The sequence below is a fragment of the Triturus cristatus genome, chromosome 8 (genome assembly GCF_964204655.1).
Source record: "Triturus cristatus chromosome 8, aTriCri1.1, whole genome shotgun sequence".
NCBI lineage: Eukaryota > Metazoa > Chordata > Amphibia > Caudata > Salamandridae > Triturus > Triturus cristatus.
The window spans coordinates 1,688,192,958-1,688,217,976 of record NC_140591.1 but is presented as its reverse complement, the minus strand read 5'-3'; the positions used below and the strand labels follow the sequence as shown (position 1 = coordinate 1,688,217,976).

Genomic DNA, 25,019 nt, shown 5'->3' with positions numbered 1-25,019 from the left:
GGTGTTTGCACGACGTGGACACCGGGGACAGTCCCCCTGTCCGACACCGGGCCTACCGCGTACCAGATCGGGTACGGGCCTGCATACAGGAGGAAGTGGCCAAGATGCTCACAATCGGGGTCATCGAGCCCTCGGACAGTCCTTGGGCCAGTCCGGTTGTATTGGTTCCCAAAGCCGCTGCCCCCGGTACCGCACCTGAACTGAGATTCTGCGTCGACTACCGGGGCTTGAACGCTGTCACCCGGACCGACGCTCATCCGATTCCCCGAGCAGACGAGCTGATCGACCGGCTGGGGGCCGCCCGCTACCTCAGTATCTTCGACCTAACAGCGGGCTACTGGCAGATCGGCCTCACAACCAGGGCTCAGGAACGGTCAGCCTTCTCTACCCCCGATGGCCACTACCAATTCAAGGTCATGCCCTTCGGCATGAAGAATGCCCCCGCCACGTTTCAACGCCTCGTGAACCAGGTCTTGGCGGGGCTCGAAGAGTTCAGTGCTGCCTACCTGGACGATATCGCTGTATACAGCCGCCACTGGCCCGACCACCTCCGTCACCTCCAAGAGGTCCTACAGGCCCTCCAGCGGGCCGGTCTCACAATTAAGGCCGGCAAGTGCCAAATTGGCCAAGGGTCTGTGACCTACCTTGGGCACCAAGTGGGAAGCGGGCTGGTGGCCCCGCTACAACTTAAGATTGCTGCCATCCAGTCCTGGCAGCCCCCCGTCACCCAGACCGAGGTCCGAGCCTTCTTGGGGCTCACCGGCTACTACCGGCGGTTCGTGAGAGACTACGGCAGCATCGTGGGGCCCCTCACGGGTCTCACGTCCAAGAACCAGCCGAAGCGGATTAACTGGACCCCCGATTGTCAAGCGACCTTCGAGAAGCTGAAGGCCGCCCTGTGCACCGCCCCTGTGCTCCGGGCCCCCGATTACAGTCAGGAATTCGTGGTACAGACCGACGCCTCCGACCACGGCATCGGGGCCGTCCTTTCTCAGTTAAACCCCGAGGGTCATGACCAGCCGGTGGCCTTCATCAGTCGACGTCTCCTGGCCCGAGAACAGCGCTGGAGCACCATCGAGAGGGAGGCCTTCGCAGTGGTGTGGGCCCTCAAAAAGCTCCGGCCCTATCTCTTCGGTACCCACTTCCGGGTACAAACCGACCATCGACCCCTGCAGTGGCTGATGCAGATGCGGGGGGAGAACCCAAAACTCTTGCGCTGGTCCATTTCCCTGCAGGGAATGGACTTCACTGTGGAGCACCGACCAGGCCAAGACCACGCCAACGCGGATGGCCTGTCCCGCTTTTTCCGCCTCGACGAAGAGAGTCCCCAAGGAGATGGGTGACTCTCTCCGCCTTCAGCTGGGGGGGACGCATGTTGGACAGGCCACACGAAGGGCTTGGTCCCTCCCCGCACGACAGGGCCCGAGCTCCGGCCCACCAGGCATAACCCACGAAAAGCACCTGTACCCCGTCTCCCGACGGATCTTCTACCCTCGGACCTCTACTCATCACGGGGCCCAGCCCCACCGGCTCCCCCGGACGGTTCAAACCGCCATCTTGGGCCCTGCACCACGAGGCCGCGTGGCCTCGGCCCGACCCTAACCCCGGGCCTGGCCGGCCCCGACATCCCGGCACCACCCTCCACCCAGGAGGTGAGCGGACCACTTGGCAGGTCAATGGGAGAACGAAGTGTCAAGAGCTCTTCCCCCCGCCAGGTGCCGATCGCCTCCAGCTCCCCCAGGCGCTGGCTCCACCCCCTGCTGGGTGTCTGGACACCTTCATCCCGGGCCCTCCGACCTCCAAGTGCGAGGGTCCGGACATCAAAGGGCGCCTGCCCTATAACTGGGGCAACTCCGGAGCAGGAAGGCAGTTGTATCCTGGAGTCGAGAGACACCGAGAGAACTCAGCCTTGACGGACTACTGGTGCTGCCGTAGCCCGCTCTTGTGAACCATCGTCCTGCCTGCTGGCGCTGCCGCGGCCTTCTGCAACCTCCATCCTCGTCGGGACCTGCTGGCGCTGCCGCGGCCCGTTGTAACGACCATCCTCACCGGGACCTGCTGGCGCTGCCGCGGACCGTATATCGACCATCTTTCCGGGACCTGCTGGCGCTGCCGCGGACCGCGTACCGACCATCTCAACCGGGACCTGCTGGCGCTGCCGCGGCCCGTACCAACTAAGCCACCAAGCTCGAGGATTGTGAGCTAGTCATCATCTCATCCGAACTACCTGACTGGTAGACAGACTGTCCCGCTACCCCTTACCCTGCTTTGAGAGACTTGAATCGAGGGGACCCCTGAGTCCAGACCTCCTTGTACCATTCAACCGTACCTTAAGAAGTGCTTATAAAGAACACTGAACCTTATCCGTGTGTGATATCTGTCTGTGGGGGGGGGGGAAGTTACTTGTCTGTACGATCGCTGGAGACGGCTCTCCCCGGAGACCTCTCCTCCTGTCCCCGGCCGACCCTCCCGGTCCATCTACCTTTTCTAACAGCAGGCTATAGAGAAGGCAACTGTAAGATGAAAGGTAGAGCAGGCTGCAGAGAAAGCAGCTGTTAGATAAAAGGCAGAGCAGGCTGCACAGTTGGGCAGCTATAAGATGAAAGATAGCGCAGGCTGCAGAGAGGGGGAACTGTAAGATGAAAGGTAGAGCAGGCTGCATAGAGGGGCAACTGTAAGATGAAAGGTACAGCAGGCTACAAAGAAGGCAGCTGTAAGATGAAAGGTAGAGCAGGCTACAGAGAAGGCAGCTGTAAGATGAAAGACAGAGCAGGCTGCACAGTGGGGCAGCTGTAAGATGAAAGATAGCGCAGGCTGCAGAGAGGGGCAACTGTAAGATGAAAGTTAGAGCAGGCGGCACAGTGAGGCAGCTGTAAGTTGAAAGGAAGAGCAGGATGCAGAGAGGGGCAGCTGTAAAATGAAGGTTGGAGCAGGCTGCACAGTGGGGCAACTGTAAGATGAAAGGTAGAGCAGTCTGCAGAAAAGGGCAGCGGTAAGATGAAAGGCAGAGCTGGCTGTAGAGAGCGGCAGATGTAATATGAAAGGTAGAGCAGGCTGCAGAGAAGGCAGCTGTAAAATGAAAGATAGAGCAGGCTACAGAGAAGTCAGCTGTAAGATGAAAGACAGAGCAGGCTGCAGAGAGCGGCAGTTGTAAAATGAAGGGTAGAGCAGGCTGCAGAGAGGGGCAACTGTAAGATGAAAGGTAGCGCAGGCTGTAGAGAGGGGCAGATGTAATATGAAAGTTCGAGCAGACTGCACAGAGGGGCAGTTGTAAGATGAAAGGAAGAGCAGGCTGTGGAGAGGGGCAGCTGTAAGATGAATGAAGGGTAGAGCAGGCTCAGGCTGCACAGAGAGGCAGCTGTAAAATAAAAGGTAGAGCTGTCTTCAGAGTGGGGCAACTGTAACATGAAAGGTAGAGCTGGCTGCGGAGAGGATCATCTGTGAGATAAAAGGGGGAGCCGGCTGCAGAAAGTGGTTCACAGTGTACTTAGACAGCAGCGCTGCTGAGATTCAGGGTGTGCTTACATAGTAGAGCTGCTGAGGTTCATGGTGTGCTTAGACAGCAGCGCTGTCGAGGTTCACAGTGTGCTTAGACAGCAGCACTGCTGAGGTTCATGGTGTGCTTAGACAGCAGCGGTGCTGAGGTTCTTGGTGTGCTTAGATAGCAGAGCTGCTGAGGTTAATGGTGTGCTTGGACAGCAGCACTGCTGAGGTTCATGGTGTGCTTAGACAGCAGAGCTGCTGAGGTACTTGGTGTGCTTAGACAGCAGAGCTGCTGAGGTTCATAGTGTGCTAAGACAGCAGAGCTGCTGAGATTCAGGGTATGCTTAGAGATCAGAGCTGCTGAGGTTCATGGTGTGCTTAGACAGCAGAGCTTCTGAGGTTCATGTTGTGCTTAGACAACAGAGCTGCTGAGGTTCATGGTGTGCTTAGATAGCAGAGCTGCTGAGGTTCAGGGTGTGCTTACTGCAATGCTGCTGAGGTTCATGGTGTGCTTAGACTGCAGAGCTGATGAGGTTCACTGTGTGCTTAGACAGCAGAGCTGCTGAGGTTCATAGTGTGCTAAGACAGCAGAGCTGCTGTTATTCAGGGTATGCTCAGAGATCAGAGCTGCTGAGGTTCATGGTGTGCTTACATAGTAGGGCTGCTGAGGTTCACGGTGTGCTTAGACAGCAGAGCTGCTGAGGTCCTTGGTGTGCTTAGACAGCAGAGCTGCTGAGGTTCATGGTGTGCTTAGACAGCAGAGCTGCTGAGGTTCATAGTGTGCTAAGACAGCAGAGCTGCTGAGATTCAGGGTATGCTTAGAGATCAGAGCTGCTGAGGTTCATGGTGTGCTGCCTTAGACAGCAGAGCTGCTGAGGTTCATGTTGTGCTTAGACAACAGAGCTGCTGAGGTTCATGGTGTGCTTAGATAGCAGAGCTGCTGAGGTTCAGGGTGTGCTTACTGCAATGCTGCTGTGGTTCATTGTGTGCTTAGACTGCAGAGCTGATGAGGTTCACTGTGTCCTTAGACAGCAGAGCTGCTGAGGTTCATAGTGTGCTAAGACAGCAGAGCTGCTGTTATTCAGGGTATGCTTAGAGATCAGAGCTGCTGAGGTTCATGGTGTGCCTACATAGTAGGGCTGCTGAGGTTCATGGTGTGCTTAGACAGCAGAGCTGCTGAGGTTCATGGTGTGCTTGGACAGCAGAGCTGCTGAGGTTCACGGTGTGCTTAGACAGAAGAGCTGCTGAGGTTCACGGTTTGCATAGACAGCCGAGCTGCTGAGGTTCACGGTGTGCTTAGACAGCAGAACTACGGAGGTTCACTGTGTGCTTAGACAGCAGAGCTGCGGAGGCTCTCGGTGTGCTTAGACAACAGAGCTGCTGAGGTTCACGGTGTGCTTAAACAGCAGAGCTGCTGAGGTTCATTGTGTGCTTAGACAGCAGAGCAGCTGAGATTCACTGTGTGCTTAGACTGCAGAGGTGCTGAGGTTCACAGTGTGCTTAGACTGCAGAGCTGCTGAGATTCATGGTGTGCTTAGACAGCAGACCTGCTGAGGTTCACGGTGTGCTTAGACAGCAGAGCTGCGGAGGCTCTCGGTGTGCTTAGACAACAGAGCTGCTGAGGTTCACGGTGTGCTTAAACAGCAGAGCTGCTGAGGTTCATTGTGTGCTTAGACAGTAGAGCTGCTGACGTTCACATTGTGCTTAGATGAAAGGTAGAGCGGGCTGCAGAGAGGGGCAACTGTAAGATGAAAGGTAGAACAGGCTGCGTCATATCATGCTTGGAGTTTAATGTATCAGGACTAGACCCGGGCCCTCATAAAAAATAGGAATGATTGGAATTATTTGCCCTGCAGGCTCGTTCACTGCTCCCTCACCGATTCAGATTCATGCTGCGAAGACCTCGCCTCTGTCCTGGAAACAAACACATCCCTCACAGAGCTCAACCTGAACGACAATGAGCTGCGAGACACTGGAGTGAAGAAGTTGTGTGAAGGCCTAAAACATCCCGGTTGCAAACTACAGACACTGAGGTACAGAACTGTGCAGGTCGTATCACGTCATTGATTTCTAAAATATACATCGTAGGTGGGGCTCACACATATATTTTAAAAATACCTTGAAATGTTTACATGATTGCCTCTTTTCTGTTAATGTCGTGAGAAAGGCACCCATTAATAACATTTGTGAATTAAGTCAGGTTTGTGAAGTGGGGGTACCCAAGCCCCAATCCATGGTCATGAAAGAAACCCCTGTCATGGTGCAGAGGGGCACTTTTTAAAGCCTGTTTCTCAGGTATTTGGGCTCAAATGGAATAGGTCTTAACCAGAGGACAGGTCTGTCCCTTCCAGTGAGAGCGCCTCCCCCACCAGTCTCCCTGCTGTTACCAGACCGGCTGCTGGATACGAGGCCAAGGAATGTCAGTGAGACATGGGGGGCTCCGAGGCCCTCTTCACATTCTGCAGGAGGGAGCTGTAAGATGAAAGGCAGAGCAGGCTGCAGAGAGGGGCAACTGTAATATGAAAGGTAGAGCGGGCTGCAAAGAAGGCAGTTGTAAAATGAAAGGTAGAGCAGGCTGCAGAGAAGGGCAGCTGTAAGATGAAAGGCAGAGCAGGCTGCAGAGAGGGCCAGCTGTAAGATGAAAGCTGGAGCAGGCTGCGGAGAGAGGCAGCTGTAAAATGAGAGGTAGAGCGGGCTGCAGAGAGGGGCAAACGTAAGATGAAAGGTAGAGTGGGCTGTACACTGGGGCAGCTGTAAGATGAAAGGTAGAGTGAACTGCAGGAAGGGGCAGCTGTAAGATGAAAGGTAGAGCAGACTGCGGAGAGCAGCAGCTGTAAAATGAAAGGTAGAGCGGGCTGCAGAGAGGGGTAACTGTAAGATGAAAGGTGGAGTGGGCTGCACAGTGGGGCAGCTGTAAGATGAAAGGTAGAGCAGGCTACACAGTGCGGCAGCTGTAAGATGAAAGGTAGCGCAGGCTGCAGAGAGGGGCAACTGTAAGATGAAAGGTAGAGCAAGCTACAAAGAAGGCAGCTGTGAGATGAAAGGTAGAGCAGGCTACAGAGAAGGCAGCAGTAAGATGAAAGGCAGAGCAGGCTGCACAGTGGGCCAGCTGTAAGATGAAAAGTAGCGCAGGCTGCAGAGAGGGGCCGCTGTAAGATGATAGGTAGAGCGGGCTGCACAGTGGGGCAGCTGTAAGATGAAAGGCAGAGCAGGCTGCAGAGAGGGGCAGCTGTAAGATGAAAGGTAGAGTAGGCTTCGGAGAGGGGCAAGTGTAAGATGAAAGGTAGAGCAGGCTACAAAGAAGGCAGCTGTAAGATGTAAGGTAGAGCAGGCTGCAGAGAGGGGCAACTGTTAAATGAAGGTTGGAGCAGGCTGCACCTCTCTATTCTATGTAGGATGAGAGATGGCTCTGCCGTCAGAGCTCCTCACCTCTCTGTTCTACATGGGCTCAGATACCTCTGCTCTCAGAGCTCCGCATCCCTCTCTTCTACATAGGCTGAGAGATAGCTTTGCTCTCATAGGCTGAGAGATAGCTCTGCTCTCGGAGCCCTGCACCTCTCTGTTCTACATAGGCTGAGAGATAGCTCTGCTCTCAGAGTTCTGCACCTCTCTGCTCTACGTAGACCGAGAGATAGCTCTGCTCTTAGAGCTCTGCACCTTTCTATTCTACGTCGGCTGAGAGATAGCTCTGCTTTCAGAGCTCCGCACCTCTCTGCCTACGGAGCTGAGAGATAGTTGTGCTGTCAGAGCGCTGCACCTCTCTATTCTACGTAGGCTGAGAGATAGCTCTGCTCTCAGTGCTCTGCACCTCTCTGTTCTACGTAGGCTGAGAGATAGATCTGCTCTTAGAGCTCTGCACCTGTCTCTTCTATATAGGCTGAGAGATAGCTCTGCTGTTAGAGCTCTGCACCTCTCTACTCTACGTAGGCTGAGAGATAGCTCTGCTGTCAGAGCTCTGCACCTCTCTGTTCTACATAGGAGAGATAGCTCAGCTCTCACTGTTCTGCACCTCTCTGTTCTACGTAGGCCGAGAGATAGCTCTGCTCTCAGAGCTCTGCACTTCTCTGTTCTACGAAGGCCGAGAGATAGCTCTGCTCTCACAGCTCTGCACCTCTGTATTCTACGTCAGTTGAGAGTTAGCTCTGCTTTCAGAGCTCCGCACCTCTGTCTACGGAGCTGAGAGATAGCTCTGCTGTCAGAGCTCTGCACCTCTCTGTTCTACGTAGGTTTAGGGATAGCTCTGCTGTCAGAGCTCTGCACCTCTCTCTTTTACGGAGGCTGAGATATAGCTTTGCTGTCAGAGCTCCGAACCTCTCTCTTCTTAGTAGGCTGAGAGATAGCTTTTCAGAGCTTCGCACCTCTCTCTTCTACGTAGGCTGAGAGATAGCTCTGCTCTCAGAGCGCTGCACCTCTCTGTTCTAGGTAGGCTGAGAGATAGCTCTGCTCTCAGAGCGCAGAACCTCTCTGTTCTACGTGGGCAGAGAGATAGCTTTGCTCTCAGTGCTCTGCACCTCTCTTTTCCTTCGGAGCTGAGAGATAGCTCTGCTGTCAGAGGCCCCCACCTCTCTGTTCTACCTAGGCTGAGAGATAGCTCTGCTGTCAGAGCTCCGCACCTCTCTGTTCTACGTGGGCCGAGAGATAGCTCTGCTCTTAGAGCTCTGCACCTCTCTCTTCTATGTCGGTTGAGAGATAGCTCTGCTGTCAGAGCTCTGCACCTCTCTACTCTACGTAGGCTGAGAGATAGCTCTGCTCTCAGAGCGCTGTACCTCTCTGTTCTCTGTAGACTGAGAGACAGCTCTGCTCCTCTCTGTTAAACGTAGGCCGAGAGATAGCTCTGCTTTCAGAGCTCTGCACCTCTCTGTCTACGGAGCTGAGCGATAGATCTGCTGTCAGAGCTCTGCACCTCTCTGTTCTACGTAGGCTGAGAGATAGCTTTGATATCATATCTCTGCACCTCTCTGTTGTACCTAGGCTGAGAGATAGCTCTGCTGTCAGAGCTCTGCACCTCTCTCTTTTACGCAGGCTGAGATATAGCTTTGCTGTCAGAGCTCCGCACCTGTCTCTTCTACGTAGGCTGAGAGATTACTCTACTCTCAGAGCGCTGCACCTCTCTGTTCTACGTAAGCTGAGAGATAGCTCTGCTCTCAGAGATCCGCACCTCTCTGTTCTAAGAAGGCTGAGAGATAGCTCTGCTCTCAGAGCTCTGCACCTCTCTGTTCTACGTAGTCCGAAAGATAGCTCTGCTCTCAGAGCTCTGCACCTCTCTGTTCTGTGTAGGCTGAGAGTTAGCTCTGCTCTCAGAGCTCCGCAGCTCTGTCTTCTACGTAGGCTGAGAGATAGCTCTGCTGTCAGAGCTCTACAGCTCTCTACTCTACATAGTCTCAGAGATAGCTCTGCTCTTAGAGCGCTGCACCTCTCTGTTCTACTTAGGCTTAGCGATAGCTCTGCTCTCAGAGCTCCGCACCTCTCTTTCACGGAGGCTAAGAGATAGCTCTGCTCTCAGAGCTTTGCACCTCTCTGTTCTACGTAGTCCGAGAGATAGCTCTGCTTCCAGAACTCTGCACCTCTCTGTTCTACGTAGGCCGAGAGATAGCTCTGCTTTCAGAGCTCTGCACGTCTCTGTTCTGCGTAGGCCGAGAGATAGCTCTTCTCCCAGAGCGCTGCACCTATCTGTTGTACGTGGGCCGAGAGATAGCTCTGCTTTCAGAGCTCCCCACCTCTATCTTCTATGTAGTCTGAGAGATTGCTCTGCTGTCTGAGCTCTGCACCTCTTTCTTTTACGGTGGCTGAGAGATAGCTCTGGTCTCAGAGCTCTGCACCTCTCTGTTCTACGTAGGACGAGAGATAGCTCTGATGTCAGGGCTCCGCACCTCTCTCTTCTGCGTAGGCTGAGAGATAGCTCTGATGTCAGAGCTCCGCACCTCTCTCTTCTGCGTACGACAACAGATAGCTCTGCTCTCAGAGCTCCGCATCCCTCTGTTCTGCGTAGGCTCCGCACCTCTCTGTTCTACATAGGCTGAGAGATAGCTCTGCTCTCAGAGTTCTGCACCTCTCTGCTCTACTTAGGCCGAGAGATAGCTCTGCTCTCAGTGCTCTGCAGCTCTCTGTTCTACGGAGCTGAGAAATAGCTCTGCTGTCAGAGCTCCGCACCTCTCTGTTCTACGTAGGCTGAGAGATAGCTCTGCTGTCAGAGCTCTGCACCTCTCTGTTCTACGTAGTCCGAAAGATAGCTCTGCTCTCAGAGCTCTGCACCTCTCTGTTCTGTGTAGGCTGAGAGTTAGCTCTGCTCTCAGAGCTCCGCAGCTCTGTCTTCTACGTAGGCTGAGAGATAGCTCTGCTGTCAGAGCTCTGCAGCTCTCTACTCTACATAGTCTCAGAGATAGCTCTGCTCTCAGAGCGCTGCACCTCTCTGTTCTACTTAGGCTTAGCGATAGCTCTGCTCTCAGAGCTCCGCACCTCTCTTTCACGGAGGCTGAGAGACAGCTCTGCTCTCAGAGCTTTGCACCTCTCTGTTCTACGTAGTCCGAGAGATAGCTCTGCTTCCAGAACTCTGCACCTCTCTGTTCTACGTAGGCCGAGAGATAGCTCTGCTTTCAGAGCTCTGCACGTCTCTGTTCTGCGTAGGCCGAGAGATAGCTCTTCTCCCAGAGCGCTGCACCTATCTGTTGTACGTGGGCCAAGAGATAGCTCTGCTTTCAGAGCTCCCCACCTCTATCTTCTATGTAGTCTGAGAGATTGCTCTGCTGTCTGAGCTCTGCACCTCTTTCTTTTACGGTGGCTGAGAGATAGCTCTGGTCTCAGAGCTCTGCACCTCTCTGTTCTACGTAGGACGAGAGATAGCTCTGATGTCAGGGCTCCGCACCTCTCTCTTCTGCGTAGGCTGAGAGATAGCTCTGATGTCAGAGCTCCGCACCTCTCTCTTCTGCGTACGACAACAGATAGCTCTGCTCTCAGAGCTCCGCATCCCTCTGTTCTGCGTAGGCTCCGCACCTCTCTGTTCTACATAGGCTGAGAGATAGCTCTGCTCTCAGAGTTCTGCACCTCTCTGCTCTACTTAGGCCGAGAGATAGCTCTGCTCTCAGTGCTCTGCAGCTCTCTGTTCTACGGAGCTGAGAAATAGCTCTGCTGTCAGAGCTCCGCACCTCTCTGTTCTATGTAGGCTGAGAGATAGCTCTGCTGTCAGAGCTCTGCACCTCTGTTCTACCTAGGAAGAGAGATAGCTCTGCTGTCAGAGCTCCTCACCTCTCTGTTCTACATGGGCTCAGATAGCTCTGCTCTCAGAGCTGCGCATCCCTCTGTTCTGCGTAGGCTCCGCACCTCTCTGTTCTACATAGGCTGAGAGATAGCTCTGCTCTCAGAGTTCTGCACCTCTCTGCTCTACTTAGGCCGAGAGATAGCTCAGCTCTCAGTGCTCTGCAGCTCTCTGTTCTACGGAGCTGAGAAATAGCTCTGCTGTCAGAGGTCCGCACCTCTCTGTTCTACGTAGGCTGAGAGATAGCTCTGCTGTCAGAGCTCCGCACCTCTCTGTTCTACGTGGGCCGAGAGATAGCTCTGCTCTTAGAGCTCTGCACCTCTCTCTTCTATATAGGCGGAGAGATAGCTCTGCTCTCAGAGCGCTGTTCCTCTATGTTCTACGTAGGCTGAGAGATAGCTCTGCTCTTTGAGCTCTGCACCTGTCTCTTCTATATAGGCTGAGAGATAGCTCTGCTGTCAGAGCTCTGCACCTCTCTACTCTACGTAGTCCGACAGATAGCTCTGCTTCCAGAGCTCTGCACCTCTCTGTTCTACGTCGGCCGAGAGATAGCTCTGCTCCCAGAGCTCTGCACCTCTCTGTTCTTTGTAGGCTGAGAGATAGCTCTGCTCTCAGAGCTCTGCATCTCATTGTTGTACTTGGGCCGAGAGATAGCTCTGCTGTCAGAGCTCTGCACCTCTCTGTTCTACATGGGCTCAGATAGCTCTGCTCTCAGAGCTCCGCATCCCTCTGTTCTGCGTAGGCTGAGAGATAGCTTTGCTCTCATAGGCTAAGAGATAGCTCTGCTCTCGGAGCTCTGCAACTCTCTGTTCTACATAGGCTGAGACATAGCTCTGATCTCAGAGTTCTGCACCTCTCTGCTCTACGTAGGCCGAGAGATAGCTCTGCTCTCAGAGCTCTGCACCTTTCTATTCTACGTCAGCTGAGAGATAGCTCTGCTTTCAGAGCTCCGCACCTCTCTGCCTATGGAGCTGAGAGATAGTTGTGCTGTCAGAGCGTTGCACCTCTCTGTTCTAGGTAGGCTGAGAGATAGCTCTGCTCTCAGAGCGCTGAACCTCTCTGTTCTACGTGGGCTGAGAGATAGCTCTGCTCTCAGTGCTCTGCACCTCTCTGTTCTACGGAGCTGAGAGATAGCTCTGCTGTCAGAGGGCCGCACCTCTCTGTTCTACGTAGGCTGAGAGATAGCTCTGCTGTCAGAGCTCCGCAACTCTCTGTTCTACGTGGGCCGAGAGATAGCTCTGCTCTCAGTGCTCTGCACCTCTCTGTTCTATGGAGCTGTGAAATAACTCTGCTGTCAGAGGTCCGCACCTATCTGTTCTACGTAGGCTGAGAGATAGCTCTGCTGTCAGAGCTCTGCACTTCTCTGTTCTACGTGGGCCGAGAGATAGCTCTGCTCTTAGAGCTCTGCACCTCTCTCTTCTATATAGGCTGAGAGATAGCTCTGCTGTCAGAGCTCTGCACCTCTCTACTCTACGTAGTCTGAGAGATAGCTCTGCTCTCAGAGCGCTGTTCCTCTCTGTTCTACGTAGGCTGAGAGATAGCTCTGCTCTTAGAGCTCTGCACCTGTCTCTTCTATATAGGCTGAGAGATAGCTCTGCTGTCAGAGCTCTGCCCCTCTCTACTCTACGTAGTCCGAGAGATAGCTCTGCACCTCTCTGTTCTACGTAGGCCGAGAGATAGCTCTGCTCCCAGAGCTCTGCACCTCTCTGTTCTGCGTAGGCCGAGAGATAGCTCTGCTCCCAGAGCGCTGCACCTATCTGTTCTAGGGAGGCCGAGAGATAGCTCTGCTCTCAGAGCTCTGCACCTCTCTGTTCTTTTGTTCTTTATAGGCCGAGAGATAGCTCTGCTCTCAGAGCTCTGCACCTCTGTTGTACGTGGGCTCAGATAGCTCTGCTCTCAGAGCTCCGCATCCCTCTGTTCTGCGTAGGCTGAGAGATAGCTTTGCTCTCATAGGCTAAGAGATAGCTCTGCTCTCGGAGCTCTGCACCACTCTGTTCTACATAGGCTGAGAGATAGCTCTGCTCTCAGAGTTCTGCACCTCCCTGATCTACGTAGGCAAAGAGATAGCTCTGCTCTCAGAGCTCTGCACCTCTCTGTTCTACGGAGGCCGAGAGATAGCTCTGCTTTCAGAGCTCCGCACCTCTCTGTCTACAGAGCTGAGAGATAGCTCTGCTGTCAGAGCTCTGCACCTCTCTGTTCTACGTAGGCTGAAAGATACCTCTGCTCTCACAGCTGCGCACCTCTCTATTCTACGTAGGCTGAGAGATAGCTCTGCTCTCAGAGCTCCGCACCACTCTGTTCTACGTAGGCTGAGAGATATCTCTGCTGTCTGAGATCTGCACCTCTCTCATTTACGTAGACTGAGAGATAGCTCTGCTGTCAGAGCTCTGCAGCTCTCTACTCTACATAGTTTGAGAGATAGCTCAGCTCCCAGAGCGCTGCACCTCTCTGTTCTACTTAGGCTTAGAGATAGCTCTGCTCTCAGAGCTCTGCACCTCTCTTTAACGGAGGCTGAGAGATAGCTCTGCTGTCAGAGCACTGCACCTCTCTGTTCTGTGTAAGCTGAGTGATAGCTCTGCTCTCAGAGCTCCGCACCTTTCTGTTCTACTTAGGCTAAGAGATAGCTCTGCTCTCAAAGCTCTGCACCTCTCTGTTCTACGGAGCTGAGAGATAGATCTGCTGTCTGAGCGCTGCACCTCTCTGTTCTACATAGGCCGAGAGATAGCTCTGCTCTCAGAGCTTTGCACCTCTCTGTTCTACGTAGGACGAGAGATAGCTCTGCTCCCAGAGCTCTGCACCTCTCTGTTCTGCGTAGGCCGAGAGATAGCTCTGCTCCCAGAGCGCTGCACCTATCTGTTCTACAGAGGCCAAGAGATAGCTCTGCTGTCAGAGCTCTGCACCTCTCTACTCTACGTAGGCTCTGAGATAGCTCTGCTCTCAGAGCTCCACACCTCTCTGTTCTACTAGGCTGAGATAGCTCTGCTCTCAGAGCTCTGCACCTCTCTGCTCTAAGTAGGCCGAGAGATAGCTCTGCTCTCAGAGCTCTGCACCTCTATATTCTACGTCGGCTGAGAGATAGCTCTGCTTTTAGAGCTCCGCACCTCTCTGTCTACGGAGCTGAGAGATAGCTCTGCTGTCAGAGCGCTGCACCTCTCTGTTCTACGTGGGCTGAGACATAGCTCAGCTCTTAGAGTTCTGCATCTCTCTGTTCTACGTAGACCGAGAGATAGCTCCGCTCCTCTCTGTTCTACGTAGGCCGAGAGATAGCTCTGCTCTCAGAGCTCTGCACCTCTCTATTCTACGTCAGCTGAGAGATAGCTCTGCTGTCAGAGGTCCGCACCGTTCTGTTGTATGTAGGCTGAGAGATAGCTCTGCTGTCAGAGCGCTGCACCTCTCTCTTTTACGCAGGCTGAGATAAAGCTTTGCTGTCAGAGCCTCGCACCTCTCTCTTCTACGTAGGCTGAGAGATAGCTCTGCTGTCAGAGCTCCGCACCTCTCTCTTCTACGTAGGCTGAGAGATAGCTCTGCTCTCAGAGCTCCGTACCTCTCTCTTCTACGTAGGGTGAGAGATTGCTCTACTCTCAGAGCGCTGCACCTCTCTGTTCTATGTATGCTGAGAGATAGCTCTGCTTTCAGAGATCCGCACTTCTCTGTTCTAAGTAGGCCGAGAGATAGCTCTGCTGTCAGAGCTCTGTACCCCTCTCTTCTATGTAGGCCGAGAGATAGCTCTGCTCTGAGAGCTCTGCAGCTCTCTGTTCTACGTGGGCCGAGAGATAGCTCTGCTCTCAGAGCTCTGCACCTCCCTGTTCTATGGAGCTGAAAGATAGGACTGCTCTCGGAGCTCTGCACCTCTCTGTTCTACGGAGCTGAGAGATAGCACGGCTCTCGGAGCTCTGCATCTCTCTGTTCTACGTAGGCCGAGCGATAGCTCAGCTGGCGTAGCTCTGCACCTCTATTCTAGTAGGCTGAGAGATAGCTCTGCTCTCAGAGCTCCGCATCCCTCTGTTCTGCGTAGGCTGAGAGATAGCTTTGCTCTCATAGGCTGAGAGATAGCTCTGCTCTCGGAGTTCTGCACCTCTCTGCTCTACATAGGCCGAGAGATAGCTCTGCTCTCAGAGCTCTGCACCTCTGTATTCTACGTCGACTGAGAGATATCTCTGCTTTCAGAGCTCCGCACCTCTCTGTCTACGGAGCTGAGAGATAGCTCTGCTGTCAGAGCTCTGCACCTCTCTGTTCTATGTAGGCTGAAAGATAGCTCTGCTCTCACACCTCCGCACCTCTCTATTCTACGTAGGCTGAGAGATATCTCTGCTGTCAGAGCTCTGCACCACTCTGTTCTACGAAGGCTGAGAGATAGCTCTGCTGTCAGAGCTCTGCACCTCTCTACTCTACGTAGGCTGAGAGATAGCTCTGCTGTCAGAGCTCTGCAACTCTCTACTCTACATTGTCTGAGAGATAGCTCTGCTCTCAGAGCGCTGCACCTCTCTGTTCTACTTAGGCTTAGAGATAGCTCTGCTCTCAGAGCTCTGCACCTCTCTTTTACGAAGGCTGAGAGATAGCTCTGCTGTCAGAGCGCTGCACCTCTCTGTTCTACATAGGCCGAGAGATAGCTCTGCTCCCAGAGGTCTGCACCTCTCTGCTCTGCGTAGGCCGAGAGATAGCTCCGCTGTCTGAGCGCTGCACCTCTCTGTTCTACATAGGTCGAGAGATAGCTCTGCTCTCAGAGCTTTGCATCTCTCTGTTCTACGTAGGCTGAGAGATAGCTCTGCTCCCAGAGCTCTGCACCTCTTTGTTCTGCGTATGCCGAGAGATAGCTGTGCTCCTAGAGCGCTGCACCTATCTGTTCTTCGGAGGCCGAGAGATATCTCTGCTCTCAGAGACCCGCACCTCTCTATTCTACATAGGCTGAGAGATAGCTCTGCTGTAAGAGCTCTGCAGCTCTCTACTCTACATAGTCTGAGAGATAGCTCAGCTCTCAGAGCTCTGCACCTCTCTGTTCTACCTAGGAAGAGAGATAGCTCTGCTGTCAAAGCTCTGCACCTCTCTGTTCTACGTAGGCTGAGAGATAGCTTTGCTCTCATAGCTCTGTACCTCTCTGTTCTACAGAGCTGAGAGATAGCTCTTGTTAGACCTGGCACCGTTGGCGTGGGTCACCCTTCCATTTTTCTCTGTGCCTCAATGTATTTTTGTGCTGGTGTTAGCTGCTCAGGGCCCTGTGACACTGCCATCCAGTGCCACGGGGCAAGTGCTCCCTATGGTAAAATGTATTATGTGAATTGACTTCCATGTTTGGCTTATTTGGATTACTATCAGTCCCTAGTAGAGGGCACTAGGGGTGCCTAGGGCTTGTATATCCAAATGCTGCTAGTGGGCTTGCAGCACTGGTTGTGCCACCCACAGAAGCGGCCTAGTAAAATGTGTCTAAGGTCTGCCACTGCAGAACCTGCATGCAGTCTGGTACTGTCATGCTGACTGGGCAAGTGTCCCCACTTGCCAGTCCCTAAACCTTCCCTTAACTACATATTAGTCACCCCTATGGTAGGCCCTAGGGCAGAGTGCATTGTAGGCATAAGGTAGGACATGCCCTGATGTGTGTGGCATGTCTTAATAGTGAATTACAGCCATTTTTGTTTTTCACTATTGAAGGCTACCTGCTCTCCATAGGCCAGAACGGGCTGCTAGATTATAACACCCTATAATCCTAGCAGGCTCAGGAAGCATGGTAGAAAGTCGTGTTTAGTATGCCTGAATTCAGAATAATAAAATACATCTCTTAGTAAAGTTTATTTTAATATCCTGAGTTTGCAAATGCTACTTTTAGAAAGTTAGCCTATGCGTGCCTAACCATCTCAGTCCGCCTCTGGAGGGGAGGGCTATCTTCTTTGTGTGTAGCTTGAGTGACAGGGCTGGGAAGTTCCAGGAGACAGGCTGGGGCTGCCAGGTGGTGAATAGAAAGATTACACCAGGATGGGTGGGAGGAGTGCACCTTGACTCTGAATAGGACAGTGCTCGGCCCCCACCATGCTGGCTCCACCCCCTGGGGAGCATCTGATGTCTCTGCCCTGCCTGCTGAAAGAAGAAGCCAGAGTCCCCACAACAAAGTGCTCCTGACTGAATAGAACTGGGCTGGGATTAGGCAAAGGCCCCCCTGGCCTGCAAAGACAAAAGAAACTTGGTATAAATATAGGAGCCCTGCTCCTAAGAAATCAGATCCTGATTGAACTACGAAGAAACTCTGCCTGACCAGAAGGACCTGGAAGAAGCTGAAGGAGGAGTAACTTTCCCTGACCTGGGGGATTGGCCTGCAGTTGGTGCCTTGCTGAGGAAGGAGAGGAAAAGACTGAAAGAGACTTTGCACTTTGTTCTTCAACTATCTCCAAGGGCTTGGAAGAAGAGCTTGCCCCCTGAACTGAGTCCCAGGACCATTGGACTCATCTGCCTTCTAAAATTGAGTTGCCTGGACGATTTGTGCTTGTTTCCCGCTGGATTTGGCCCCAGTACGCCTCGTACTACATCCGCCGCGAAGCCGTGTCTTTGCCGCCCGGCACCGTGCAACTACGCTGATCCAAAAGCGCTAGTACGCACCGTATCCCTCCCGGCTGCATCGCACCTAACCTTCCCCGCCGATTCGAGACGTACAGAACTGGCTGCCGAACCCTGTACGCCGGACCCAAGCTCCATCGACCCGCAGGTACGGTCCGTACGCTGCTAACGTACTGCACCGTGCCGTACTCAGAGCCGAGAAGCCGCAGTACGCTGATCCTCCCCGTACACTGTACGGCGCCGAGAAGTGTCGCCGCTGATCTGCACCGAAGGTACGGCTCGAACGCCGACGCCACGGACTCTGCAAGCTGATCCAGGTTGTCCGCACCGTACCCCTGAAGGTCCCGTACCAACGCCGCGTACCGACGCCGCGACCGGACCAGACCGAGTATGCTGCCGAGCTACGACCCGGACCCATCAACTTGTCCCGCACTGTCCGTCGCAGACCCCACAAGCTTAAGGTACTTTGTCCTGTTCGCACCGCAGCGTGCGCGTCACGGACCCCAGAGTCCGCACCGATTGTTTGACTCGTACTTTCTTTGTTTTTAATGCGTACGAGTCGTACACCTAGGTACGAACCGTACAAAGCCTGAAAAGAAGCAGAATTGACTAAAAGAAGCCTATTTTAGTGTTTTAAGCCTTTTCACAAGAACATTGAACTTTGAAATAATACTGTGGTCATTTTAATCGTTATTCTGGTCTTGTGCTAAGCCTTATATAAAGAGAACTATTTTTGATATAACCTTGACTGGTGTCCATTTGTGGTGGGTCATTGTATTACTGTATGTGTTCACAAATGCTTAACCTATGACGCCCTGAGAATAGTCTTGACTGCTTGCGCCACACTACCGATAGGGTGAGCAGGGGTTATTTGAAAGGGTGATCGCCTTACTCTGACTTAGAATTGAGAGTCCCTGCTTGACACAAGTGCATACCTGTGCCAACCAGAGATACCCGGTTCTAACATTGGTGGTCAGCGGTGAGGATTTGAATTTGCATTTCTGATTCATATACAGTGATTGAGTGAACGCCACGTAGTGAGTTCAGACCGATAACGTAGCCACACAGTAGTTATTTTTGTTTTGCTGAAGAATCTCCACTTTAAGAAACCATGCCTAGCTCAGTTAATGGAGGCGGAGCACCCTCTGTATTCTCTGGAGTTGTTGACATAGATTGGGAGGAGAAGGCACTGATGAAGTGCACAAATGAAGTCCTGAAAGGATACCTCTCCAAGTACAGAGTCAACCAGACTGGATTAAAAAACAAAGAGCAGTACACGAAGGTGCTGAGGGCCTGGTACAAATCAAAGTTCCCGGAGAACGCGCTGGAGGTGGTACCCCCAGAAGGTGCCCCTGGGCCTGGCAGAGGCCTGTCGCCAGAGGAGATGGCCGATAGGATGGCTGCAAGAGCCCATGAAGTGGAGATGGCAAAACTGCAAATGGAAATGGAAATACAAAGGCTGGCCATGGAGCATGAGGTAAAAATGAGGGAGTTGGATCTCCAAGCCAGGAGCTTAGACCGCTCTCCCTCTGGTGGCAGCAATTTAACAGAGTCAAGGGTGCATATTCCTAAAGATGTAGTGAAAGAGTATTATAAACAGGATGATATTGGGCAGTGGTTCAGGGCCTATGAAGTAGCCATGTCCTCCCACCGGGTCCCTGAGAAGGATTGGGGAGCGGGGTTGTGGGGAAGGTTCCTGAGTGAGGGGCGGGACACACTGCTAGACCTCCCCTCTGATGTCCACACATCCTATCCACACATGAAGGAAGCTCTGATGACAAGGTATGGGTTAACTCCTGAATTGTACAGGCAGAGGTTTAGGGATTGCACCAAGAAACCTGGTACCACTTGTATAATATGTGACTTTTTTTTCCAGAGCGCTAGATGGTTGGGTGAAGGGTAGCAAAGTGAATGATTACCAAGGGCTGTGTGATTTAATTGCATGGGAGCACTTGTCGGATAATTGTTTTCCTGAGCTACGCCAGCACCTGATCGATAGCAAGCTGACAAACCCTAGGAAGCTTGCTGAGGAGGCAGACCGCTGGATCAGCACCAGGGTCCACAAGGGTCCCATGGGAGGCCCCGCCAAAGGTGGTCAGGGTCCCCAGCAGAAGAGGGGGGGGGACAAGGGTAAACAGAGGGAGTTCTACAGAGGGCCCCAAAGTAATCCCCAAGGGAACCAAGGGAACCAAGGGAAAGGTTCTCAGCCACCCCCACCCCAGAAGCAGACCCGGGCCCGACAGGTAACCCTGTTCAAAGAGGGCCCCCCAGATGTTACAAGTGTAACAACCTGGAACACTATTCCATGGATCCCAAGTGCCCCATGTATGGTAAACCAGCACCCTCTGGTGCTCCACCCCCCAAGCAGGTGGCTAGTGTAGCCTTTGGGAGGGAGGTAGATGTCCAAGGGGAGTGGGTTCCCGTACAGATGACCCTAGTCTCATTAGGAGACGGTGAGATGGTCTCTGAGGCCCAACTGCCCCCCAATACTCAAAAGTATGGGCAGTGGGTGACCATAAATGGCAAGAGGGTGGGGGCTCTTCGAGATACAGGAGCCAGTGTGACGGCTGTGAAGCAACACCTGGTGTCTCAAGAGCAGGTGGTCCCACACGCATTCTTCTGTGTTGTCAACGCTGACAACACAGAGAGTCAGTGTCCAATGGATCAAGTTCCCTTTAAATGGGGGGGGTCTCTGGTACTCTGCAAGTTGCTGTGAGAACTGCCATGCCTGTCGATTGTCTCCTAGGAAATGATTTGGAGAGCTCCCCTTGGGAAAAGGTGGAGAAGACAACTCACCTGCGGATGGTGGGGTTGCCTGATTGGGCGTGCGTGACCACCCGGTCAATGGCAGCCAGTAGGGGTGTTGAAGGGACCCTGGAGCCTGAAGGTGAGGCCCAGGAACCGGCCTTAGGGAGAGGGCACAGGAGGCACGGGAATCCGGCTCCTGAAGTTCCCACGGCCCAGGAGGAAGCAGACCTTGAGGGGGATGCCCTGGAGCCTACTGGGGAACAGATAGCCGAACTGGGGGACCTGCCTGAGCTGACCCATTGGCAGCAAGAAGGAGGCCCCACCAGGGAGGAATTCTGCAGGGAGCAGAAGGAGTGCCCATCTCTAGAGGGTATGCGGCAGCAGGCTGCAGCCCAGGCCAAAGGTGATCAGTCCGGTACTCACTTGATCTACTGGGAGAACAACCTCCTGTACTCAGAGCCTAAGGTTGCTGAACCTGGGTCAGCCCGTGCGCTGGTGGTACCCCAGAAGTTCAGAGCCTTCCTACTGGGGCTGGCTCACGACGTTCCGTTAGCAGGGCATTTGGGGCAGGACAAGACCTTCGAAAGGCTTGTCACCCACTTTTATTGGCCTCAAATGCGCAGGAGTTCTGACACTCACTGCAGGACGTGCCAGACTTGCCAGGCAAGTGGTAAGAGTGGAAGGAAGCTGAGAGCTCCACTCCAACCTTTCCCTGTGGTCAGTACCCCATTCCAGCGAGTGGGGATTGACATTGTGGGGCCACTGGACCCCAAGACAGCCATGGGCAACAGGTTTATCCTGGTCTTGGTGGACCATGCCACCCGGTACCCTGAAGCCATCCCTCTAAGGACAGTGACGGCCCCCGTGGTGGGACGGGCACTGATGGGAATCTTCTCACGAGTAGGATTCCCTCTAGAGGTGGTGTCTGACAGGGGGACCAACTTCATATCGAAATATATGAAGTCCCTTTGGCAAGAGTGTGGTGTGACCTACAAGTTCACCACCCCTTACCATCCCCAAGGAAACGGGTTGGTTGAAAGACTCAACCGAACCCTAAAAGGCATGATTATGGGCCTAGAGGAGCCTATGAGGCGTAAGTGGGACGTCCTCTTGCCATGCCTTCTCTTTGCGTACCGTGAGGTGCCACAGAAGTCTCTGGGGTTCAGTCCCTTTGAGCTCCTGTATGGCCACCCAGTACGAGGACCTCTTAGTCTGGTCAAGGAAGGCTGGGAGCAATCTCCCAGGAAACCTCCCCAGAATGTATACAGTTACATGCTGGCCTTCCGGAACCAGACTAGGCGTTTCAGACAACTTGCTGAGGCAAATCTGGAAGCCAGCCAGGAGGAAATGAAGCGGTGGTACGATCAGAACGCCACTCTGGTTGAGCTTCAACCTGGCCAAAAAGTATGGGTCCTGGCCCCGGTGGAGCCTTGTGCACTCCAGGACAAGTGGACAGGACCCTTTAAGATTGTGGCGCACAAGAGTTCTGTCACCTACTTGGTGGACTTGCGGTCTCCCAGGAACCCCTTAAGGGTCCTACATGTCAATCGCATGAAGCCCCACTTGGAGAGGTCCGAAGTGGGCATGCTCTTGGCCACAGATGATGGGACGGAGGAGGAGTCTGAGCCTCTTCCTGACCTCCTGGTAGCCTCAGAGCAGGACAGGTCAGTGGATGGAGTTAACCCCTCACCCTCCCTGACCCCTGAGCAACAGGATAACTGCCGCCAGCTGCTGGGGCAATTTCCTGACCTGTTCTCCCTGGTTCCTGGTATCACAGATTGGTGCGTCCATGATGTGGATACAGGAGACAGCTTACCTGTGAAGCACAAAGCTTACAGGGTAACTGACAGGGTCAGAGCCTGCATCAAAGAGGAGGTCTCAAAGATGCTTGCTCTAGGGGTGGTTGAGTCCTCCAGCAGTCCTTGGGCCAGCCCAGTCGTCTTGGTCCCAAAGGCTGCCTCGCCGGGTGCCACACCCGCACTCCGGTTCTGTGTGGACTACAGAGGACTCAACTCAGTCACGAAGACTGACGCGCACCCCATCCCCAGAGCTGACGAGCTCATCGATCGGTTAGGGGCTGCCCGGTACCTCAGCACGTTTGATTTAACGTCTGGGTACTGGCAGATCGCCTTGACTGATGGGGCCAAGGAGAGGTCCGCATTCTCCACACCAGATGGGCATTTCCAGTTCCGGGTTATGCCCTTTGGGATGAAGAATGCCCCTGCCACCTTTCAGAGGTTGGTCAACCAGGTGTTGGCTGGGCTGACCGAGTTCAGCGCCGCATACCTGGATGACATTGCGTGTTCAGTGGCACATGGGAAGAACACCTGCAACATCTCTGGGAAGTGTTGATGGCACTGCGCAAGGCAGGCCTCACGATCAAGGCAAGCAAGTGTCAGATCGGGCAGGGATCCGTGGTGTACTTGAGACACCAAGTGGGGAGCGGCCAGGTGGCGCCCCTACAACCCAAGATCGAAACCATCCTGGCTTGGGAGCCCCCAAAGACCCAGACGGAGGTGAGGGCCTTTTTAGGACTCACAGGGTACTACAGGAGGTTTGTCAAGGGGTATGGCAGCATCGTTGCCCCCTTGACAGAGCTGACTTCGAAGAAGCAGCCCAGAAAAGTGATATGGACTGACGTCTGTCAGAAGGCCTTTGACACCCTGAAAACTGCCATGTGCACGGCGCCCGTGCTCTTGGCTCCTGACTTCTCCAAAGAATTCCTTGTGCAGACAAATGCATCAGAGCATGGTGTAGGGGCTGTTCTCTCACAGATGACTGAGGAGGGCTGGGACCAACCTGTAGCCTTCATAAGTAGGAGGTTGCTTCCCCGGGAACAAAAGTGGAGTGCGATTGAGCGAGAAGCATTTGCTCTGGTCTGGGCATTGAAGAAGCTAAGACCCTACTTGTTTGGGTCTCACTTCCGGGTTCAAACAGACCACAGGCCCCTCAGATGGTTGATGCAGATGAGGGGTGAGAATCCGAAGTTGTAGAGGTGGTCCATTTCCCTACAGGGGATGGACTTCACGGTGGAACATCGCCCCGGTACAGACCACGCCAACGCTGATGGTCTTTCCAGATTTTTCCGCCTTAGTGATGAAGAAATCCCTGGGGTAGGGTAGTTCTCCCCACCTTTCAGCTGGAGGGGACACGTGTTAGACCTGGCACCGTTGGCGTGGGTCACCCTTCCATTTTTCTCTGTGCCTCAATGTATTTTTGTGCTGGTGTTAGCTGCTCAGGGCCCTGTGACACTGCCATCCAGTGCCACGGGGCAAGTGCTCCCTATGGTAAAATGTATTATGTGAATTGACTTCCATGTTTGGCTTATTTGCTTTACTATCAGTCCCTAGTAGAGGGCACTAGGGGTGCCAAGGGCTTGTATATCCAAATGCTGCTAGTGGGCTTGCAGCACTGGTTGTGCCACCCACAGAAGCGGCCTAGTAAAATGTGTCTAAGGTCTGCCACTGCAGAACCTGCATGCAGTCTGGTACTGTCATGCTGACTGGGCAAGTGTCCCCACTTGCCAGTCCCTAAACCTTCCCTTAACTACATATTAGTCACCCCTATGGTAGGCCCTAGGGCAGGGTGCATTGTAGGCATAAGGTAGGACATGCCCTGATGTGTGTGGCATGTCTTAATAGTGAATTACAGCCATTTTTGTTTTTCACTATTGAAGGCTACCTGCTCTCCATAGGCCAGAACGGGCTGCTAGATTATAACACCCTATAATCCTAGCAGGCTCAGGAAGCATGGTAGAAAGTCATGTTTAGTATGCCTGAACTCAGAATAATAAAATACATCTTTTAGTAAAGTTTATTTTAATATCCTGAGTTTGCAAATGCTACTTTTAGAAAGTTAGCCTTTGCGTGCCTAACCATCTCAGTCCGCCTCTGGAGGGGAGGGCTATCTTCTTTGTGTGTAGCTTGAGTGACAGGGCTGGGAAGTTCCAGGAGACAGGCTGGGGCTGCCAGGTGGTGAATAGAAAGATTACACCAGGATGGGTGGGAGGAGTGCACCTTGACTCTGAATAGGACAGTGCTCGGCCCCCACCATGCTGGCTCCACCCCCTGGGGAGCGTCTGATGTCTCTGCCCTGCCTGCTGAAAGAAGAAGCCAGAGTCCCCACAACAAAGTGCTCCTGACTGAATAGAACTGGGCTGGGATTAGGCAAAGGCCCCCCTGGCCTGCAAAGACAAAAGAAACTTGGTATAAATATAGGAGCCCTGCTCCTAAGAAATCAGATCCTGATTGAACTACGAAGAAACTCTGCCTGACCAGAAGGACCTGGAAGAAGCTGAAGGAGGAGTAACTTTCCCTGACCTGGGGGATTGGCCTGCAGTTGGTGCCTTGCTGAGGAAGGAGAGGAAAAGAATGAAAGAGACTTTGCACTTTGTTCTTCAACTATCTCCAAGGGCTTGGAAGAAGAGCTTGCCCCCTGAACTGAGTCCCAGGACCATTGGACTCATCTGCCTTCTAAAATTGAGTTGCCTGGACGATTTGTGCTTGTTTCCCGCTGGATTTGGCCCCAGTACGCCTCGTACTACATCCGCCGCGAAGCCGTGTCTTTGCCGCCCGGCACCGTGCAACTACGCTGATCCAAAAGCGCTAGTACGCACCGTATCCCTCCCGGCTGCATCGCACCTAACCTTCCCCGCCGATTCGAGACGTACAGAACTGGCTGCCGAACCCTGTACGCCGGACCCAAGCTCCATCGACCCGCAGGTACGGTCCGTACGCTGCTAACGTACTGCACCGTGCCGTACTCAGAGCCGAGAAGCCGCAGTACGCTGATCCTCCCCGTACGCTGTATGGCGCCGAGAAGTGTCGCCGCTGATCTGCACCGAAGGTACGGCTCGAACGCCGACGCCACGGACTCTGCAAGCTGATCCAGGTTGTCCGCACCGTACCCCTGAAGGTCCCGTACCAACGCCGCGTACCGACGCCGCGACCGGACCAGACCGAGTACGCTGCCGAGCTACGACCCGGACCCATCA

The 25,019-nt window shown here is 53.6% G+C and overlaps 1 protein-coding gene across 3 annotated transcripts in view; it reads left to right on the top strand.

Annotated features, from left to right (window-relative positions):
• LOC146808613 (NACHT, LRR and PYD domains-containing protein 3-like) overlaps positions 1-25,019 on the top strand; it is an 879,818-nt gene that overhangs the window by 377,688 nt on the left and 477,111 nt on the right. For all 3 annotated transcript variants that reach the window (XM_085623637.1, XM_085623636.1, XM_085623638.1), the window contains one exon: positions 5,340-5,516. In XM_085623637.1, the coding sequence (XP_085479763.1) occupies positions 5,340-5,516 (177 nt within the window). The remainder of the gene's footprint in view (positions 1-5,339; positions 5,517-25,019) is intronic.